Source organism: Crassostrea angulata, chromosome 8, assembly GCF_025612915.1.
Source record: "Crassostrea angulata isolate pt1a10 chromosome 8, ASM2561291v2, whole genome shotgun sequence".
NCBI classification, from domain to species: Eukaryota; Metazoa; Mollusca; class Bivalvia; order Ostreida; family Ostreidae; genus Magallana; species Magallana angulata.
The window spans coordinates 26612803-26635898 of record NC_069118.1 but is presented as its reverse complement, the minus strand read 5'-3'; the positions used below and the strand labels follow the sequence as shown (position 1 = coordinate 26635898).

Here is a 23096-nt window from a genome sequence, read left to right as displayed (position 1 = left end):
TCTTCCTCCCTGCATGTTGCCATTTTTAAAGGTTTCAAAACAAAATATATATCATATAATACCAACCAGCATCAGTAGCCATTGCTGATCGTAAACCAGTGACTAATGTTAACAATAAATAACAAAAAGTGTCATCAGTAACGCACAGAATCATGAATCGGATAATACTTAGACCGGGGTTCGAGTCCTCTAAACTGATACTATCGCCAATTTGAATGCATGCTACGGTTATATAAAAAAGAACCATTGACTGATGAAAGTAAAATAAAAAAAATTAATGTTTTTTTTAAAACGAAAACATGTTAAAATCCAAAATTACATATTTTTTTTAAGCTCTTTGGATTTTATGTTGAATGTCTGTTAAATTATGTCGCTACTTTGTACTGCCTATGATTAAAATTCAACTAAATTCTACAGCTTGGTTTTTTAAACAAAAGTCGAAATGTAAAAAAAAAGTTGGTTGTACCAACTTACATTTTCAGAATAACAAATTGATATTTATTATATCATTTTCAAAATTAAAAAAGTTTAAAAAATCAAATATGGTGATAACAGACAGACAGAGTTCAAAATCAAATATACAGAAGAAAATTACGGTCCTTTGTAAAAGGGGAGCCGAGAAAACACGGACCTCTGACAAATAAGAGGTAAGATCAGGTGCAATTAATGAGTGAGCATCCTCTGCTGACTGGTGTCGTTCAAAACGGAAGACCCCAAAACATTACAATCACTAAAAGACCTTAATGAAGAATAAATAAGTAAGCATATACAAGAATAAAAGCAAGATACATAAACTTTTGGAGGTAATTCTTTTTCATTGCTGCAGCCGTTGTACAATAAAGTCACCACGACATTGTAGTAGTTTTCCAGTAAACACCTGTACATTGATGTAAACAATTTTTTTTGGAGACAATGATCGATAATCGCCGCTCTTCCGATGCCCTTATGACAATGTATTGGTTTTTTTTAGAATATTATAAAAATGGAATAAGTGCAAAGCAAACATAATCGTGTATTAACTCACCAATTGCATGTTCAGATTTTAGTCAACATCGGTCATAGTCTTGTGGTCACACTATGTAACTGTTTTGACTCAATCATGCATTTGTAAATTGCCTATCGTGTTGTTCGTGTTCCGATCCTCTCAAATGGTCGTTTTACTGTATTCCACCAGTATTTCAAACGACCGTGTAGTGCACGGTCAGCGCGCTTGGTTCTGTGCGACAAGATGGCCGAGTAGTAAGCTCGGTGGCCGCCCACTGCCAGAAGAGATGGTTTCAGACATTGTGAGTTCAAGCCCTGGCCGGGGCGGAGGTGGAGCTCCAATAAAGTTAAGTTCCCTGTGATTTATGTTTATCTACATCCTTCACAATGTGCAGGTAAACGTTAATTGCTATGTTTGTGCTTATGATACATATATTTATAATACATCGATCCAGATATATAGGTAAAAATAAAGCTCGGATGGTTTTTAAAGACGTTCTACTACTAAAAAATCATTAAAGTTTGCTGTTTCACCAAAGAAATCGTGTGTCATTTGTTAGGACATGGAACCTGCGTACGTATGGAGCATAAAAATCATCCAACAATCGTTTTGTTTCCGGAAACATCCTACCAATTCCTTTTTTTCTTTTAGTCTTGTGAACCCTTTTTTTCTTTGAGATTGTTTCCAACATTGTCTCTGAAAGGTCATCTGTAATAGTGAAAAATCATTATTTAACTCGAGAAAAAATAAGGGAAAATGCAAAAAAAAGATTTTTGCACCAATTATCTTACCCACTTCAAGGAAGGCGAAGACCGTTCTTAATGTGTTTTTTATATTTTTGGAATAGTCTTCTGTTCTGAGCATTAAAAAGTTGTTCACATCAAAAACCTTCCACCACTCTTCCAAAAACACAGAATATACACCCAGATGAAGACGGGTCTATAAGATAAATGAAAGATGAAGTAAGAAATCATTCTTTCTGTTGCTTTTTTATTATGAGAGTTTTAACGAAGGCAGACAGTTAAAGTAATGTTCGATACAGGGTTATGTTTTTTTTTCTAGAATTTATTGTCATTTGTTATGACATGACTATTTTAAAGACAATATCAAAATGATACGTTAATTGAGGTTTCAAAGTTAGCATAAAGCAATTAATACTATAAGAGTTTTTTTTTCAATTAAATTATCCATTTTTAGCTCACCGAGACATAGTCGGTGAGAGCTTATGCAATACAATTAACGTTTTGGGGGCAGATCCTGTATCTAAGTTATAACTTGTCCTGTCTACACCAAAACTGCATGGATGATGCATCTGGTCCTACTTATGGACTTGAAAGACTTGGATGCTGAAGCTCGGCCATAAAGGACTATATGCGGTATGACCAAATATATGCTCCTAATTTTAACCAATTTTTAAATAGAATCGTATACAAATCAAATTTTCATAAATCATTAAAGATTGGACGCCTGTCACATTAATCTTGATTTAAGTCACCATTGCGCATTCGCGTAATTCACACAAATTTGAAAACAAATGAAAATATTCTCATATTTGCTATATATTTTGCTTTAGGAAGTATAGAGCGCAGGTCTGCCTAAGTACCATTTTAACATGTTTTTCGTCCGATGATTACACACATTATACGAAACAATGGTACTTGAGCAAGCCTGCGCTTGATGTTTTTCAGGCGAAAAACCATCGCAAAACACCCATATTTTGTTACAAAACACTAATTTATCAAAACAAGGTAATCTTCATGACGTATTTCTACATTATGACGTCACTGTGCTGAAACCCTTTTACACCCTTATTTTCCATAGGATTATATTTATCTTCTACCTTATTCTTAAAGCTTTCTATAAAAATTTAATTTTGGGGGCAAAACATTTTAATGCATAATTCCGCACTAAGTCCTCTCAGATGCTTGAGAAGGTGATACTTTTGGTGCTGGTTGAAGGTTTTGAAGCAGGTGCCCTTTAATAGATAGCATTTCTGTGTTATACTACTAGTCCTAACTTTACCAAACTTGCATGGATGGAGCGTCGTATGATACTTATGCACTTCACAGGCTTGAATATTGAATCTGAAGCATAGGTTTTTGATTCTGGATGAAATTAATGTTTTTGGAGCTGGTTAAAGTTGTTGGTGCAGATGTCCTTTGATTACTATATCTTTGTTATTACTGGTCCTACTTTCACCAAACTTGCATAGATGGTGCGTCATATGATACTAATACACTTGAAAGACAGACTTGAATGCTAAATTTGATACTTATGTTTCGGATGGAGGATGTTAAGTTTTTTGGAGCTGTTTAAAGTTTTTGGAGCAGGTGCTTTGTAATGATTATTTCTTAGTTAATACTGGTCCTGACGGAGCCATACTTGCCTGGAAGGTGTGTTTTATAATACTTGATGAACTTGAGCCAGAGATTTTGGATGCTAGACGATTATAAGGTTTTCAAGCTGGTCAAAGTTTTTAGAGCAGGCGCCATTTGATAGACAAATCATACTGTTACTGGTTTCACTTTATCAAATTTGAAAAGATAATGCAATTTGTGATTATGTTGCACTCACATGCGTGGATGCTGAATTGGAGCCAAAGGTTTCATGTGCTGGAGGATGTTTAGTTTTTCCGAGCATGTAAAATGTTTATATATGTATAATAGTAGTATTTCAAACTTGTATGATTGATCTTACTACATATGAATGAATTGTAGAGGTTGCTTCAGAGAGAAAGAGAGAGTAATTTTGATTATCTACATGCTGAGGCGGGTTCAAGATTTTGGAACAACTCAAACTGTGTTAGGCTCTTAGAACTGGTTATGTAATGAGAAAATTCTGCTCATACCTAGTCGGACCTAAACATTTAATCGTACTTTGAATGTGTAAATAGAGGTAGCATTAGCTACAGAGCTTGATCTTGATTTCTTGATGCTGGAGAGTGTTTAAGTTTTTAAACTAATTTGACTGTTTTAAAAACGCTGTCCTTACTTACTTTCATGGATAATGTATAGTTAATCGTGATATATCCTATATGATGAAATATCATATTTTATCATGATATATTAAATTAGATAATTGTATCATATGATATATCATATGACACAATATTTGATTGTATCATAAGATGCAAGATCGTTTTAATAGTAGTGTACTGATAAATATTGTATTATACAATACCATATGAATAAAACACGATGATCATACAATTTTGTATCATATTATTTGTAATATTGTGTCAAACCATACAACAGTTTTTAATATCTTAGATCATTAACTATGATTTTCTTATTATAACCTATTAGGTTTGTTACTGTTTACAGAAATTTGTGGGTTCGGTAAAATCCATAGAAGGCTATGGACTTTACCAAATCCACAAATTTCTGTAAACAGTCAGCAACAAACCTAATACATGTTTTGTTTTTTCAAGGACTTGAAGTTTGATATGCAAACAACAAAAGATAATATGTAACAATTAAAGTCATAGCTTATTCTTCTAATGTGTTACCTTCCTCGTCAGTAATATTACGTCACGGGCAAAGGGGGTCACTCTAAATATTTTAGGGCTTTAAAATTAAAGGTATAGTTGAAAAAAATCAGCTCAAATAACGTTATGTCCGCCATGTTGAGATATAAATTTTGACGCTCGCCGTGTATAGAAATTTATAAGGCAATCACGTGACGCGAGTCATCCAATGACGTCGAGACATTTTAGTCAAAGTAAAACAAAATATGATAAAGGTTGTCTCATAAAAATAAAGCTATATAAAGGGGATTCCTCGTCTCGATGAGCTTTGTAATCTGTAATTACCAAATGAATGTTAATTGTCTAGAATGGCTATTGTGTAATTATAATGCTTGATATAAATGAATGTCAGTATCGAAATTGGACGCAAGATGTAGAGACCACTGCTTTCTAAACCTAAGTTCAATATGTTGACATATGTTTTATCAAGGTAATTTTGTTAAAAATCTTTTTTTCTTCTTAATCAATGTCTGTATATGTGAAAAATAATTTTGTTTTTGTTTGACCTTGTTAAAACTAATTTTTTAGGTAATTTTTGTGAACAAATAAGTGATCCGAGGTTTGTTTATATAACAAAGAATCTACTTCGGTTTAATTAAAGATTTGTTTACGTTACAAAGAGTCTACCTCTGTATTATTGTATTTTGACTACTGACACGAATGTCTAAGTTGAGTTCTCTTGGCAATAAGAATTAGAAATGAAAATTCATTTTTCCTAAAAACGTGTCTATCATGCATGAACTGCAATTGACGTTTGAAAAGTCGATATTTTAGAAACACTGAAAAGACAGTCGCAGCTGAACGAAAAGATAAAATAGGCATTTTATTTCGAAATAATATCGCATATTGGAGCTTGTCTCAGATATGCGCATTTATCTCAGTAACTACTAGCCAGAAATTTTGAGTACGATCGGGTTGGGTTTTTACTGGTATTTTTATATTAGTTACTCCCCTTCTAGAATAGTCCCTTTTCTAAAACAATCGTGGATCAGGTAAGACGTAGTAAATTTGCTAAAATAATTTTTTACATTATCTTGCTTTTTATCCCACCCACCCTCTACCCATACTTGTTAGAATGCACATGGTTTTTGTCCTTACTTGGCATGATATACTTAATTACATATTACAAGATTTTATGCTCATGTGAATCTTTTAGAGCGTATACTGCTGTTGTTTTCCTTTTATTACATTGCAGCTGTACACTGGTCATCAAAACGGCTACACTGGATAATGTCGCGGTGAAAAAAAATCTATATCGCGTATTTCAACCGCACCTCAACACAAATGGAAGAGTCGACACATATTCTACGCTCATGACGTCATATTGGACAGTTGATCCTAATTAAAATCCATAATGATGGATATGCACATGTTCAAATTTTTACCCAGTGCATGATTACGTCATATTTGCTTTTTGATAATTGATAACGTCATATTTAACTTGATAATGACGTCATAATTACGTCATAATTGCCTATTGATTACATCATGTTTGCTTAATGCTTGTTGCTTTGCTTTTTGCTTGCTTCCTTTTTTTTGGGGGGGGGGGGGGGGGCGGCCCTGCGGTAGCCCCCATAATTTCACCACGGCCAGAAGCGCCAAATAAACTATTCTCAGAGAACTTGGTTTTCATGTTATTTATCAGTATCTTGGATAATTGTTAGCATTCAAGAATTTCTGATACAAGTCAGGATTCTTTCATAAAAAATAGCCGTGGGCGTGGTTATATCAAATATGCCTGGAATATGGCATAACATTTAGGCATGTTCGAAAAGCTATCTTATAACTATGGTGTGCCCGTTGTACGTCTTACGAAACGTCTTTGTCCAAAGTCAGTTTTACGAAGCCATCCTTACTTTAGGACACCACAGGTATTGTCCTAAGACCCTCTTTAGTATTTAAATCCATGTTTTAATGGAATTTTTTGGTTGCTCTGATGCAGTTTCTAAAAGTTGGTAGTGTAACTACTGATTTTTTTAAATCAAATTCTGTTGACCAAGTCCCTATGTTTAAGTGTTTTTATGATCCTTGCAAATGCATGTATCATTGTTTCTTAGAAATTTTAATTTCTTCTCTGTCATTTTAAATTTCATCAAAGATACCATGATATAAATATATGTTTTTGGATCGTTTGAATGCACATGTATTAGATAAAACTAAAATTAACAAGCATAGAGACTTAAGCAAGTGTATAAGAAGACTCATACCGGCATTTTGATTTGAAGTTCTCTGCTGAATAGGCAAGCCTTTTCTGTAGAGGTTTTACAGCAATCGGCAAACATTTTCATTGATTTTAAAACATTGTCATGAAATGCCTGTGCAGTTGGCTTCCCAAGGTTAAGGAAAATGTAATCAGAAAATAACCTAAAAGATAATAATCTGTAATATCAAAATTATATGGCATGAGAAAAATAAAAATAACAACAACAAAGAAACGTCTCTAAATTCACAAATGCATATAGTATACATGTATGCAAACCAACGAATTATAAATATTAACTGGATGACATCTCGCTTCGAGCAACGAGTGGGTCTTCCGTCTGATTTTTAACAAGATGAGATGAAAAGAGATTTTTACTGCAATTGACACTGATTGAGGTCATATTAACTATTTTACGCGCGTTTTTACCATTCTTCTTTAAATTTGATATTTTAAAACCTGTCTGAGGTCTTTTAAACTCGATTTAAATAGATAATAATTTAAAATTTAAATTTCATCCAACCAATTCTAAAACGACACCATCAGACGGATACATGTAATTGCAAGAACACCATATGTATAACGGTTCCAAATCGGTTTCGATGTCATTTTCACATGATTTAAATGAGTTTAAATTTTTGAAAAATCGTATTTTGCAGCTTGAGGTTATTTTAACTCGAGTAAGATGAGTTTAAAAATTTTGAAAAATTTACATTTCTTTAAATCACTTCAATAACAGACCCACATTTGCCAGATCATCTTTGAAATAGCCATTCTACATGTTACATAATTTATAGGTGTTTCAAAATGTTTCAAAAAATTCAATTTCACCAGATCAATTTAAAGAGGCATGGTCACAATTTTCGTCAAATTCTATTTTTATTATTTACAATGCTTTAGAAATGCATTTTTAACGATCAAGTGAAATTTGAGAGTCAGTCTTTAAGTTTTAAGCAAGATACAGAGCTAACAAATCTGTGTCATGTAAACAAGGCTCGTGCCCTGTTTTTGTTCACATAGGTTCAATATACCAATTAAAAACCTTTTTCAAGCTGATTTTTCTATCATCTTATTCATTTTAAGCATAGATAAACAGTTCTTAACGTTTAACAAAAGCTTTGTTTACATGTCAAAAAATTGTGAGCTCTGTAACTCGCTTATAACTAAAAATTGACACTCAAATTTTGTTTGCCCATCAAGAATACCTTTATTTTATGAATCTCACCATGTTTCATGAAGTACCATATGTTAAGGCAGCTATAGCGTTTCATACTTTAATTCTTTCCTATCCCATGCATATTTAGGAATAATTGTTAAATAAAACGAAATTTTTGAAAATTAGAAATTTATCAACAAATTGTTAACTAATGTACATATAATAATCAAAATATCCAGTTTATATATAAAAAAACAATAAAATTGGCATCGGTAATATTAGGTCGTTCGCGGAGTGTACGCAATTAAGTAAACAAACAGGTAAAACGATTAGGTAAACTCGTTCCTCGCAACCTAATCATGTCTAGTTATCATTAGTTTTTGTTTGTTTTATATTTGGTTGATTTATTTAGTTTTTTGTGTAGGTTTTTGTGTTTGTACGTATGTTTCTATGACTGTATGTTTGCATATCAATACCTTTCCGAAGGCTGTCGAAATATCAGTATAAATTTTACATTGGGATTCATGTGTTTCATTAAATGTGGGGTTAGAATCTTTGGCTCTCGGGCATTGACGTTTTGTGGAATTTTTGGCCATCCTGTGAAATCCCAAAAATCCATCGGAGTTCCGTCGACTGAAACAATATAAAGCATGATATTGAGAGTTGGAGATCAAGCGAAACGAGAGAGAGAGAGAGAGAGAGAGAGAGAGAGAGAGAGAGAGAGAGAGAGAGAGAGAGAGTGAGAGAGAGAGAGAGAGAGAGAGAGAGAGAGAGAGAGAGAATTATGAAGTACTTTGTTCACTTAAATTGAAATACCAACCTGTAATGCTTTTAAGGTCAACTGAAGATCTTTCAAGTTGTCCAGAGAGCCGATCAAAATAGCGTAAATAATCTACGAAAGATTCTTTTTTATGTGTATCTGTCAAGAGCCGGTGTCCTATTTTAAATTAAATTGAACAAAGGGATGATATATAAATACATGCATAAAATGTACGTCATGATACTGGTGCTGATGTATTTGCTTACCATACCGCCGCCACGACCACCATGATGGTTCTTTGTCAAGAACTCCACTGTTTGGGATGATTTGTGGATGACTTACTAAGCGGTTGTATAAATCGGTTGAGCCACACTTGTCAACGCCCAGTATATGAAAGAAAGGAAGGCAGCGGAGTCTCCTTGAAGTGCCTGTTCCGTTCTGATGGCACTTGTCGTAGAAACAAGGATTCTTAAATTTTTTTTCAAAGACTGGTTGGACCTGAATGAAAATTATAAAAGTTTTCCAGATATGCAAATTTTTAAAGAAGCAATTGTGATTTAGTTGTTCAACGTTGAACAAAATACTTGGAAATGAAGATTATCTCACTTTTTCGAAAATCTCGGGATTTTTCGTTCCAAAGGTATGGAAAAGCCAATATGAGCATGCGATGTAGACAAATATGATTAAATCATAAATGTTTAATCATATAAATTCTCTAAAACCCACAAAAGCCAATTTTACTGTATTCGATTCGAATTTATGAAAGAAAAGAGAGACACTAACAAAAAAAATTGCAAACAATAACGAAGTTATATCTTTCGACAGGTCAAAAATTATTAGAATATTAGAAATCGAATCATTTTGTATTATACAAATATTGACTGGGGTTGAGGGCAACATTGATTATATTAGCCCCCGAGGGACGAAATATTGCCCGACGCGAAGCGGAGGGTAATATTTTCGTCCCAAGGGGGCTAATATAATCAATGTTGCCCGAAAACACAGTCAACATTTGTTTTGTTATATGAAGAAACAAACCAAAATTTAAGAAAGTAATTGAAAACAGATCGCCGTAATTTTCTCAGCTCAACAAAGAATTCACGAATTCAAAGTGCAAAGTTCATTTCCAAAATATCCTCAGCATCAAACGGTCACTGTTGATAATCCGCCGACCGGAAGAATGAAAATACAGATGTTCTACCCAATTTTACTTCACAGTAATTCGCAAATCCTTATATCCGTTATGATAGCAAACCGTCGCATTGCGCGTCCGTTGTTTACTTGCCTTGACTGACTGTCTATTATGACGTCACCTTGTTTTGGAGTCGCGAAGAGTTGTTTACGTCATCGTTTACGAATCAACAAATCAGAGGCGATTTTTTAAAATAGAGGGAATGTTCTCTAGATATTATTCCTAGCCGGTCAATATCAAAAAAATATTGACCGGTCAATATTTTTCGGACGAGCTAATGTTACAGTTATTGACTATTTGTATATATAGAGTTATATAGTGAGAATATACTACTGAATATAACAAAATCATATGTTGTTCGGTACAATAAAACACAAATCAATAAACAAAACTGATCCAGATAAATATAATTACATGTATCAAAAATAAATTTCAAAAACAAACTACACATTCATCCTTCACCCACAATATTGCCTTTTCGATATTTGGCATCGTTGTAGACCCGTGTAACAATCTATTAAGTAGGTCTTTGCACGACAAATAGCCCCTTGCTGATCTACGTTTTCATTAACGCATGCATATGAAGAAAAAATCTATTTTGATTTATTCTTGAATTTCTTTTGATGTAAAAAAGAGAAGAAATTAGTTTTCAGTCTCTCGTTATGCCTGTTTGTTAGCGGCTAATCTAAGTTCATTTTGTATATCCTTTTGTAATTTAAAAAAATGCAATGTAAATCTTTTTTCCATGCAATATTTCGGATAAAGCAAGGACAAGTTGTTTCTTGAAATTTTATTAGACTATGAAATTGTAAAATGCTAACATTGAAAATTGTGCCCGATTTCTTTCTCTTTTTAAGTTAGAAAAAATGATTCTTTGAGACAAAACAAATTAGAATAATCAATAGAGTCTGACAATCTCTAACTGCAGGTCTGTAGCTCTTAGTCTGAAAAAGAATCAGATGGACGACCTAGGACCCAGATCTTCCATCCGAATTTCTTGAATATTACCATTTCTTTCGTACGCGGACGCAATACTCACCGAGACTAAATGGTTCGTATCTTCAGTTTTAATTGCTTTAAAAGGTAATATTGGCATTCCGATAATTTTGAAAACGAATAATCAAATAAAAATTGTTAAAATTACAGTAAAATTACCGGCATCGGTCTTCTCCATGCGTGGATCTAGAAGGGAAGGGGAAGGGTTCCAGACCCCCCCCCCCCCCCCTGCAAAATTTCTTTCAATTACGTGTACATTATAAACTTACCAAAAATATGCCTCAGACATCCCTTGGCAAACTCAAATAACCGTGCATGTTCCCTCCTCGAAAAAAAAAATTATTCTTCAAAACCCCCTGTAAAATTTCCAGGATCTCCGCAAATATACTAAAAGATTCATTGGCGCTTGCGTTCGATAAAAATGCGTGTAAAATGTTTGCTAATGGTCTATAAGTACTTTGTAGCAAGTTGCATAATACTGACATTCTTGTGAGAAATGAAACATAAGTTATATAATTCAATTTGATTAATTGATAAAACATGTTATGTTCCAAGTTGAGACACAAAACAGTTATGATGTTATGTAATCAATTTTTTGTTAATGTCTCAATGCTAAGAATTGTCATGTCATATATAATGTATTGTTTTGTTTTGTATTCATTCCATTGCGAGATCAACAAAAATACGTATAGACAAGCCTAAATCCGACTTTGTTATTTGCAGCTTTGCAGCTAGTGCACCAAGACAAATCACGTCATTTGCATCAAACGAGCAAACGTCCTGATTATTTTGAGCTAAATTCCCCACATACCAAACAACAACAAAAACTCAACAATAAATTTATTAAATTTTACTAGTTGTCATGTTGTAAATTTTGTATTCACTGCCACCCAGTAAATTCAAAATTTACAACATGACACCGGGCATAACCACAGTCCCACTCTGTGAATAAAATGCGGCGAATCAAACTATAGACAACGTGTTACATGTAAGATCTATATTTGCTTATAAACATGTAGTATAATACTTTGTTTCTTTTACTCAGTGTTTATACATCTAATAATGTACTATGGTCAGCTATCAATTTTTTGTATTACGTCACATTGACGCAGCTGCGACGAAAGACCTAATCGTTGCTTGCAACGAGCTCGTCTCTAGTTATATACATGTATTTCCTTATAAAATACCAACTGATAATAAGATACAGATTAAAACGTATGAAAATTTAGAATGAAAATTCATGCCCAATTTTCATGCCTAGTCGAGCTCCAAGATATGGCGCGTTTAACAACATAATAGTGCACAACTTCAAACTATAGCTATTTTGAAAATTTCATAGTCATTTCTCTTATAGTTTTTAGTGTCTGAGATCAGCTCTGCACAAACTAGGTCGTAAAAATGTACAATAAATCTTAATAATAATTAGACTCTTGTTGCTTTAGCAACAAAAAGGTCTTCCGTTCATCTGTTATAATCTATTAAAAATGTATTCCTCTTGTTAAAAAAATGGATATAATATATTCTGTAAAGGAATTTTCCAGTAGTTATTTCTCAGTAAAACAAAACAAAAATAATACAAAAAGTCATTTTTAAGGTACTTTTTGTGACGACCGGAAGTAATGCCTGATCAAACAGAACATTATAAACATATTTTCATACTTTGTTCTGTCTTTCCTCAAAAATTGGATAATCAAGTTTTTGATACTTATGAGATCTCGTTGAGTAAAGGTATCTCTCTTGGGCACGGAAACGGACATCAGGATATGATTAAAGAAATTAAAAGGTTATATTTTAGTAAATTTATTTACGGTACATCACACTGAGTAATTTTTTTTAAAAAATCTTAACTTCCTTTGCTTGAACGTTTCGAGTGAGAACCGGAAGTGACGGGCGACCATATAAACCCGTTAAACATATGTTTAATCAAATGTCTATCATCCATATTGGTTTTGAATCTTGATCTGTACAGTTTCTTAGATTTCACGGGTACAAAATTTTTATACAAGAAAGCTACATGAGAAGTAAGAAATGCCTCACCGAAAGATTTTTCGTATATTTAACCATAAATAGATGACCTTTTGTATTTATATTGCTAAAATGTTACTTTCATGCTAAATAATAGAAATATTGTTAAAAAGTTAAAATTTTGGTGAACATCCTGTAACGACTGAAAGTTACGCCGGATAAAACAAAACAGTGTAAACACATGTTCAAACATAGGTCTATCATTACACAAAGTTTAGTTATTAAAGTCGTTACTGTTGTTGAGATCTCGTCGATACGAGATTTTTTGTCTCGAACAGGACACAACAAATGGAATTTTTCAATATAAATTTAACATTTCTTGTTTACTCGCCTTTTATACATCATTATTTATCAAAGTAACTCAAACTATCAAAAGAAACAGTTAAACTGATAATTAGCAATTCGTTTGAACTCTTCAAGTGTAGACCGGAAGTGACGACTGAGAAAATGAAACCTTTTAAACACATCTTCAAACAAATGTTTATCTCCAGTGAACGTTTCGTGTCTTGGACACTTACAGTTTCTGAGATCTTGTGGGTACACATTTTGATTTAAGAAAAAAAAGCTTCCGGAGACAATTGAGATATCTCATGGGAAGTAGAATGTTTTGTTCATTTAACATCGCATAGATGATATATGTAAGGGTTTATACAACGAACAAAAAAAAAAATAATCACATTTACAACCATAGGTTTATCATCCCAAAAAGTATGAATGTTCAAGTCGATATCATTTCTGTGATCTCGATGTGGCGACCTTTTGGTCGCTGGACAAGAAACGAACGATAGGAAATGAATTTGATAAAATGAAAAAAAACCCGCCTTGAGATATTATCTTTCTCTATCAGGCCTGAACATTTAAAGAAAATCTATGTAGCCATCCCTGAGGAATATTATGGACAAAAAAGGGGGAAAAAATTAAAAAAAACACATTACAATCACTAAAAGGTCTTCCGTTGGAAACGGAAGACCTGAATAAGAAACAGTGCGAAGAAAAGGTCTTCCGTTGGAAACGGAAATCCTTAATTATTCATAAAAAAAAATCATCAAGCAATCAAAATACCTTTAAATTTCACTTATTTATACCAAAGAAAACAAAAAAAAAATAGTTTTACCCTGGAGTACCCCACACTGGCCAGAGGCTCTGCAGACTCAGCAGGTTGGGGACTTGCATAATAGCAAACACACATACATATCAAACTCATCATCTGAGTACGTACAATGGATGGAGACAGTACAAAGAGAACTCGTAATGAAAGTTGAGAACAATATGGAAGAAGGAAACGAAGATCAGACTGCGGAGGAAAAATAAAAGCACGAAATGAAAAACCCCTTGTTACAGGATGTATTCTATTTTAACTTTCAACCATATTTACCATGTGAGATAAAAGCACATATGAAAATATTTTTCTGACTACTTATTCAGCGATGAGAAGTATTTGCTCAGAAGTCCAGCATCACAATGAAACCTGTACTTAACTTTTGGATGTTAAAAAATTGCAAAGATTTGGCCACACAACTAAAGTTACACTCACTTGGAAAGACAATCACAAGCTCACAGCAGATTCTTCCCAGGATTTGCCTGGTGGATGAATTCTTGCAAATCTCACAATGATCCATTCTGTTTATGCAACAGGTACCGTCAATACAATCGTATTTGTGACTCTGCTTATATAGGTATCGTTCGTGAGATTGCATTTATAAGTCACCATGATTTAGATAAATTGAATAATATAAAATCATTGAAGCTAATTTTAAAGGGGCATTGTCACCGTCTTGGTCAAAAATGTTTTCTTTTTAAATTTTTCAATAAGATATTTCTAATAGTCAACCAAAATTCAAAGTGTCAGTCATCAGGTTATTGAGGTACAGATTAGCTAACAGTTCTTTGTAATTTGATTAAAACAAATTTTAAGCATGATATTGTTCACGATTTTTTTTATTCTTTACACTAAGTTGGTGCTACCCATTTCTTATCGGAAAATCCGCGATCCTATATTTCTTAATAGAATTTTAAAAACATCAGAATATTTAAATACTTGAAGTTTCCCATTGCTAAAAAATGGCCATTATACTTATTGGGAGAGGGTGGCAGGGTGTGATTATGTTGGATCAATGTTAGCCTACCAGATGAATCCTTAACTTTATCCTAATTATTCAAGATAGTTGATCTGGATTCCAGTGTCGAACTAGAATGGCTGGCAATCCATACGGGGCACACCTTTTTCGTACATAGTAAGTACTACAGACTCTTGAGCTCAAAAAGGTCTGCAAATTGTTAATTATGCAGATTATGGAATGGACCGTAGATCTGGAAAAAACACTGGATGTTATCACATTGGAAGATATACAAAAGAAGTGTTGGTTCCGTATTGTTCTAAAATCCCCACATAGTTTTTAGAATGAAGACTAAAATTGACACAAGAAGTATTATTTTCAATATAGTCGATTATGACAAATTAAAGTTCGAAATATGCATTTTTTTTCAGATATACTGTTATACTGTAGATAAGTCTGAAGGGGATGATTGTGATGAGCAAGACTGTTTTTATGACAGGTATGTACAATTCTCTTTAAATAGTTTATAGTGTTTCTTTTTAATGTTATAAGTATTAAATGTTCAGCGGTTACCATCAGGACATGTGTCATAACATCTTGTAAAATGTAGATCGGGCCTCCATTGGTCATAATAACCCTCCAGGAATCACATAATATTAATATTAAGTATCTTGAGATTAACTGAGATTCCCAATCATAAGCCAAGTATATTCTTGTTCCTTGTGCCAATACTCATCTTATAAAATGTAGATCATGACCATGGGGTTAACCTCCATGAATCAGATACGAATATATTGAAAATGATTAAGATCCTCACCTTAAACAATATATATTTACATTCTATTGTGTTTTTCCATTAAATTCTGTGATCTTCAAATGCCTCTAAATGCAACAAGTAGTCAAAGGTCAAATTGACAAGTTTTATTATGACGTCACAAACGCTGAACGCTGCAAACTGCAACGTCACAAGCGAAAATCAAAGTTCACGCTTGTGGCTGTTACTGTGGCTCTTCCATTAATATTAACTTACCCTTAGAATAAGATTTTAAGGAATTTTAAGGCATGAATCACATTTGCAGACAAGGCAAGAAGTTGAAAAAATGTAAATATAAGCATTAAATCATGATTTTTTGAAGTATACACTCTCATAACTGCCGCGGTGTGTGCATACAAATATTCATAACGCGCTAACGCGCGTTACTCAATTTGTATGCACACACAGCGGCAGTTATGAGAGTGTATACTTCAAAAGATCATGATTTAATGCTATAATATTCTTGTTCCTTTTGCTTGAAGAATCGTTTTAATACCATTGCGGTTGAAATTGAAATTGGGTATATTTAAGAAATAAACATCCCATAACAATATTCAATCACTTTTTACAATAAAAAAGGAAACTTAGTAATTTTTAGTATTTTTCAATACTAGTACATAAGATATTTTCTGACATTTTAAGAAATGTTTGAACAGTTGATAAGAGAAAGTTGGATATTGTCAATCAGTATTGCTAACTTATTTGAAATTTGTGCTACAGATCTGATGCAAATATTGCTTGGTAGTTCATGGCAAAAAAAGATTACCCGATATTTTTTTCATTTAAACAGTGTTGCCATGGTTGCAGAAAATAGAATTGTTTGTGATTTTATTTTCAAAATACTAGTTCCCCTTATACATTTTTTTTTAGATATTAAATAATACATAGGTAAACGGTTCCGTATTATTCAATCACATTGGTTTTTAATTTTGACAAATAATGTTGCAATGGTTATGGAAACAAAACTTTATAATACATTTTTTTATATAGTACTTGTCTATGTTACATAAGTAGAGAATATATAGATGCATCTTTCCTAATTGTAAGTACTGTATACACATGAAGAGCCACAGTCTCATCAGAGATTTCTGTTTTTTAGGAGTGTCTGAAGAGAAACCCCTGACCCAAAGAACTGTAAACAAAAGCAGAAGGATAAAAGGCAAAGTAGGAAAAGTAAAGGATCTATTGCAAAAAAACAATAGAATTGACCTAAAGGGGGAGATGAATTTCCCGGAAAAAATCACTTCGGAAAATCAAAACATTTTTGTTATTTTCTATCGTACATATTTCTAAATTTTTCGAATTTGCGTTTTGAACTTATCATATTGCTCTTGCAATTTTATCATTAATCTTAAAAGTTGACTTAAACAGCATTTTCTTAGTAAAATTGTATATTCTTGCATGGTTTTTGGCTAGATATCTTTCAGGACCGCACTGTCTCTAAAAAAAATCTTTGATATTGTAATAGGTTTTGTTCAAAGAAAAACATTAAGATATAATTATTTAGGGGCAACCCGGCCCTTGGGTCGAATTATGCAAAAACTAAAAAAAATAAATAAATTCAGAAACTGATTTCTATCATAGTGGTCTATATTTACCTCTAAAGTGTAAGTCCTGGATAGCTCAGCAGGTTAAACAGCTGGCTATATATGTCTCACATGATGTTTTTGTGCCCTGGTTTGATTCCAGCTGTTGGCATACTTTTTCTTTTTAAAAATTAAGTGCATTTGAAAACACCGTTTTATTTTCTGCGATTTGTCCCAACCTGTTTAATATAAGTTTGTGCGCACATTTAGAGACAGGGAGTGCTCTCGCCGCTAAAATAATTTTAAAACAAAATAAATGGAATTCTATTACAGCGATCTGTGTTCATTGGAGCGGTGTTGATGATGCCGATCTGTGTTCAGTGGAGCGACTAAGTGTTTTTAAAAGCAAAACTTGGGTGTAGATAACTGTTTCTGCATGGTGTGTGTTGACAATTAAAACCGCCCGGAACACCCCCACCCCTTGGAAACTATATCTTCACTCGGATCAGTCCCTCCCGCCCCTACAAAAGAGTTCTTGCATTTTATTTAATGTATTTATATGAAACTGATCAGCATGATCAAGGCTGACTTTAAGGGAACTTAAAGACAATGTGAAGACAACTTAAGGGGAGCGTACATGCCACTTAAAGATGCTTAAAAGTGGCTCAAAGGTGACTTAAAGGTGGCTAAAAGATCGTATATCCTTTAAGCCACCTTTACGTCACCTTTAAGCTACCTTAAACACTTGCTTAAAAATTGTTTTCCGCCCTGCCAAAAGACATCGTTAAAGGCAAACATTCCAAATATGCAAAAGGAGAGAGAGAGAGAGAGAGAGAGAGAGAGAGAGAGAGAGAGAGAGAGAGAGAGAGAGAGGCGCAACGTATATTTGTTTTGATACGTTACAGGTACATTCATTTAGTTACAATTATGTTCATCACATTTTAAAAAAAAAATAATCCTGCTTGAAAATAACACAACATCACTTGCTGAAATGTTCTATTAGAAGGATGTATGCTTCACTATAACCAATAGAATATATCAAAATTATTGATAAAACTAAACTACTTTTTGTAACGATATTCGGGGGATTTTACCATGCATTAGACACCTTTGGGATTTTTTGTTTTGTTCATGCGTCAATTACGGCCCGAGTATAAATAAAATTTGTTTTAAAATTTACTGTTTTCCTCTTGCTTTATCATCAAAAGATATCAGTGAATTTGTTTAAACAGAGAAAATTAAGAGAATTAATACAATAATGAGCTATTTGACCATGGATCGAACAATATTAAGCAAGCATCGAACAACCATACAGTGGATACTAAAAATAACGAAACTTTCTTACATCGTGCAAATAAGTCAGAGGTTCGAATAAATAGAATTAATGATTTGATATTAAGATTTTCGTCAATGTAATATGTGGAGCAAATTTGACATTAGGTTAGAAAACAATTTATGAAAGTTCAAGGCTAATTTTTTTAATCAAAATTTGTTTCAGAAATTATTTTTTTTCTTCAAAGTATTAAGTGAGAGGGGGCATTTTCATCCATTCCATTCATATACCGAACATTCAATTAAGCTTATATGTAAAATGTGTGTAACCAAGTATTAAATGATGGCGTAAATGACTTCATAGAACGATGTCTTTATTGCTATTTATTTGACAATGTGATAGTAAAATTCTTGATAATGAATGCGTAAATGAGACAAGTGCAAATATTAAAAATGTGTAAATAAACATGGTATGAAAGTTTCGATGCGAGAATTGATACCACCTACCAAACTAACTATTTTCTGAATTTTCTAAGGATTTACTTAAATTTACATGACAAAGTGTAGAATTCAACATTATGAATTCAACAACGATATGAAATAAGTAGAAATAGTAATCATTTTTTGCTTACGCCAAAAGTTACGACTACCCTCGGCTGGGCATAGATTTTTGGCTTAACACAGGTCGGGCGCAAAGTTACGCCTTTTAGTGAAAAGCACCTTAGTCCACATACTTGATTTAAGTCGATCCGGATTTACGCTAGGCGTAAGGGAACGCCGGGAGTACGCTTTTTAGTGAAACGAGCCTCTGATTTGGTGATCGAGTCTTCTGTGTTATGCGTAAATATCAATCAATGCAGTTATTAGGAGAAAAAACAGTGACTGTAAATACTTGTTTCTAAAGTGAATTTAAGAGAAATAGGGAAACAATGTTTTAAATCTGCGCGTTCTCACATTTACCATGTCAATAAAATACCGGGTGAATTTTAGATCTTTTTTTGATTACCTGATGCCCTTTGTCATCTAGTGCGAAATGGAGCTTGATTTTTATGTTATGGACAGTTCAGCCACCTTGATGTGTTGTCGCCTGACAATTTCAAACGAAATGCGAAACTTTATTTAAATATGAAATGCAAAGGTTCATAAAAAAGTAATGTCACAAGATCAACCGCGCTTTTCATGGGCTCAGTAAAAAATACGCCTAATTAAAATTCAAACCATACTATTAAAATTGCGGATTTAAACGTTCATAAAACGATGCACCTATTATTACAGAATATTTAAGTAACGTTATTTGATCATGATAAAAATGTGATATTAAGTTACAATAAATGCTACTTTGTATGACACTTAGCGTGGTCCCCCGAATTGATAGTAACGTGATATGCGTTGATAATTCTCCCGGATGGAGGTCAAAAACAAATTTCAATATTACAAGGACATGCCCTTATTTGAATTAAAATTTAAAACAATGATGAAATTCTACTTTTCTGGTAGATTCTGAAAAGTTGTGCTGCTTTGTATAGACTTCATCTTTTATTAAAAAAAAATCAAAGAAATGAACTAAGGTTGGAGTCTATATGACCTTTACTTAAAATTTTACGTATTTATTAATTCATTCTGTTGATTTCATTGAAGAAGCAGCACTTTTTAACAAAATCAACATTCCCTTAATTTATATCAAAAAATCGAAATGATCTGTTAAGTGTATGCCCTTGTAAAAAGTGGATTTAAATAGTCTTCCCGATGTGAAACACATCCAACTTGTACATTAAACCCAGTAGAAAAGAAATAACACACGTCCAAAAAATAATTACATGCCGAATCAAAACAAGCATTGTAGATAGGATTTAATGGTATAATAATTGTTTTATGGTTATGCTCCATTCATTTATAAAATGAATTTTCTCATGTTAAAACGATTGATCCGCCTCTCTCTACACATAATATGCGTCAACATTTACAAAATGACGTCACATCGACAAGTGCACCCTGATCAGTCTGTTGTTTATATTTATCGTTGTTGGATTTCTTTGACTACCAAGTTGCATGCCTAGGGAATTTTTAATGTAGTTTATTGTTTTGGAACCCATAACAATCGAAAATTACTTTATTATTAGCATTTTTGATCACTTCTTGTTTTGTGTGATGTCATAGTTAACATTTACCGTATTTTCTGGTCGATGCGACCAATAAGTAAACCTTAACAATTAATAATTAATTAAACAATAAAATGCTTTGTTTGGCTGGATATGGAGGTGGTGACATTGCAGACAAAATACATAACCCGCGTTAGCGGTGGCTTGCTGCAACTTTTTTTTGAGTCACACTCTATATACATGTACATGTGAAATGTTATCTCAGAATTTATTACTATTTTGCATTGGAATGTTCACAATAGAATGAAAATATAAATTTATTTGATGGTCGCTTTGTCGCTTTACGAGGGATTTTCATGTTTTTTTTCCCAACGATGATATTACTTTTTGATCAGCATCCTTAGTTCCAAAATAAAATGGTTGTGCATTGTAGCAACCTCTAATGATACACCGTCCGCTAATGATATAATGTTGCATCAGGGCGTTGATCACTAATGAATTTCATCATTAACGAACAACCTAACCTTCCGCTAATGATATAATTTCAGATTTATATCATTAGCGGTCAAAAACCGTAACCTCTAATGATATGGAATAAATGAGAAATAAGTACTACCTTTACCACTAATGATATATATATATATATATATATATATATATATATATATATATATATATATATATATATATATATATATATATATATATATATAATTACCAAACCCACATATTCAACTTAACAACAGATTAGTGATTCAATTGTGCTGCAGACCACAAGAGCAAATAATCTTATGAATTGGACCTTTTTATGTTCATTCCGCTAAAAGTTTTTCAATAATGTTTTAATATCGTAAAATTGCTTTTCTTTAAATTTTCTTCAACTAGAAATATTAAACACAACTCCTTTTTGGTTAATAATAACGTCAGAAATTGTATGTATTTTGTCTGTATATATTTCAGCTCAAGTAAAAAGTCAAAATATCAGGGGCGTTGTCAGAATGATGTATTTTACAATGAAGGGCAATATATGTTCAAATAATTGTCACCCCCCCCTCCAATTTTAGCCAATTCTTATGTAGTATCGTATCAAAATTAAAACTTTATCCAACGTTATACAGAGGTTGTCAAAAATATTAGACTCAACATTAGCCACCATTGTCCATGACCTGTCCGTCTCTGACGTCACTTAAGTAAATTTTGTTGTTTTCAAATGTAAATATGGTCATTTTTACTTGATTCTTTGTTTTTGTAACTATAGAGCGCAGGTATACTCAGGTACAATTTAAAAATTCGAATATATATATATATATATATATATATATATATATATATATATATATATATATATATATATATATATATATATATATATATATATATATATATATATATATAAAGCACTGAATAGAATCAACAACACTAGGCATCTTTAAAGTGTCGGATCTAATACATGTATATAGATACTAAGCCAGTAAACTGAATATAAAAAGCACTAAAAATGGCTAACGACATATTGTATTCTATTGTTCGTGTCGTTAGCCATTTTTAGTGCTTTTTATATATATATATATATATATATATATATATATATATATATATATATATATATATATATATATATATATATATATATATATATATATATATATATATATATATATATATATATATAATTTTATCATATTATATCATTAAAGATTGCAAATCCATCCACTATATTATGTGCAAATGTGTATCATTAGAGGTCAAGGTAGTACTTGTTTCTCATTCTTTTCCATATCAATCGAGGTTACAGTTGTTGACCGCTTATGATATAAATCTGAAATCATACCATTAGCGGACGGTTAGATTGTTCTTTTAAGATAAAGTTGTATAATTACGGGTCAACATTCTGACCACTAATGCAACATCAATCATCAGTGGACAGTGTAGCATTAGAGTTTGCTACAGTGTATAATTATAGATATAATACGTACAAGAGATAAGAGGTCTTCCACTAGTTTACTGTTGGCGTCTCTCTGTGAATGAATCACATCAGAACACCGCTCAACTTTACTCTTTGTCGGTATCGGGATTTCTTTCCGTAAAAAGTTCGCTTTTTTCACATCGATCTTCTTGTAGCCAGTCAAAGTATATCTAACTGTAACAAGTATAATCACACAGCTTATAAGAGTCAGAATGTGGATGCACGTCTTTATTTTCATTCTCCTGAATGTGTTGCTTAAAACACTTGAATACATGACACTGTTATTTCTGCAGTCTATTTAAAATGTGTAACACTTCACTGAGGCTCTCCCCATCGTTGAGTTTTGTTGTTGTCAATTTTACCAAACACAAGGCATTTCAACACTTCTGTATTCAGTACCAAAATATAACCTACATGATTGGCAAATATCCACCAGACGAACACAAAGTAGGATGATAAAACGACAAAACACAGGTGCTGATTGGATAAGCGGGTCCTATAATTTATGTCAAGAGTTGTACA

General features: G+C 32.6%; 1 protein-coding gene across 1 annotated transcript; it reads right to left on the bottom strand.

Moving 5' to 3' along the window:
- Positions 1-565: 565 nt before the first annotated feature.
- On the bottom strand, positions 566-22904 carry LOC128159951 (carbohydrate sulfotransferase 15-like). Its single transcript, XM_052823190.1, has 7 exons — positions 22585-22904; positions 8894-9125; positions 8688-8804; positions 8344-8500; positions 6719-6875; positions 1777-1924; positions 566-1693 (listed from the first exon to the last, which is right to left on the bottom strand). The coding sequence occupies exons 1-7, from the start codon at positions 22846-22848 to the stop codon at positions 1515-1517; spliced, it is 1254 nt and encodes a 417-aa protein (XP_052679150.1). The 5' UTR covers positions 22849-22904; the 3' UTR covers positions 566-1514.
- Positions 22905-23096: the final 192 nt, after the last annotated feature.

Bases quoted from the DNA above. Each gene is read 5' to 3' on its own strand.
- LOC128159951 (XM_052823190.1), bottom strand. From the start codon at position 22,848: ATGTATTCAAGTGTTTTAAGCAACACATTCAGGAGAATGAAAATAAAG. The intron at 8,805-8,893 runs GTAAGCAAATAC...AATTTAAAATAG, and splicing joins GTGGTCGTGGCGGCGGTATG to GACACCGGCTCTTGACAGAT. The intron at 1,694-1,776 runs GTAAGATAATTG...TCACTATTACAG, and splicing joins CTTCGCCTTCCTTGAAGTGG to ATGACCTTTCAGAGACAATG.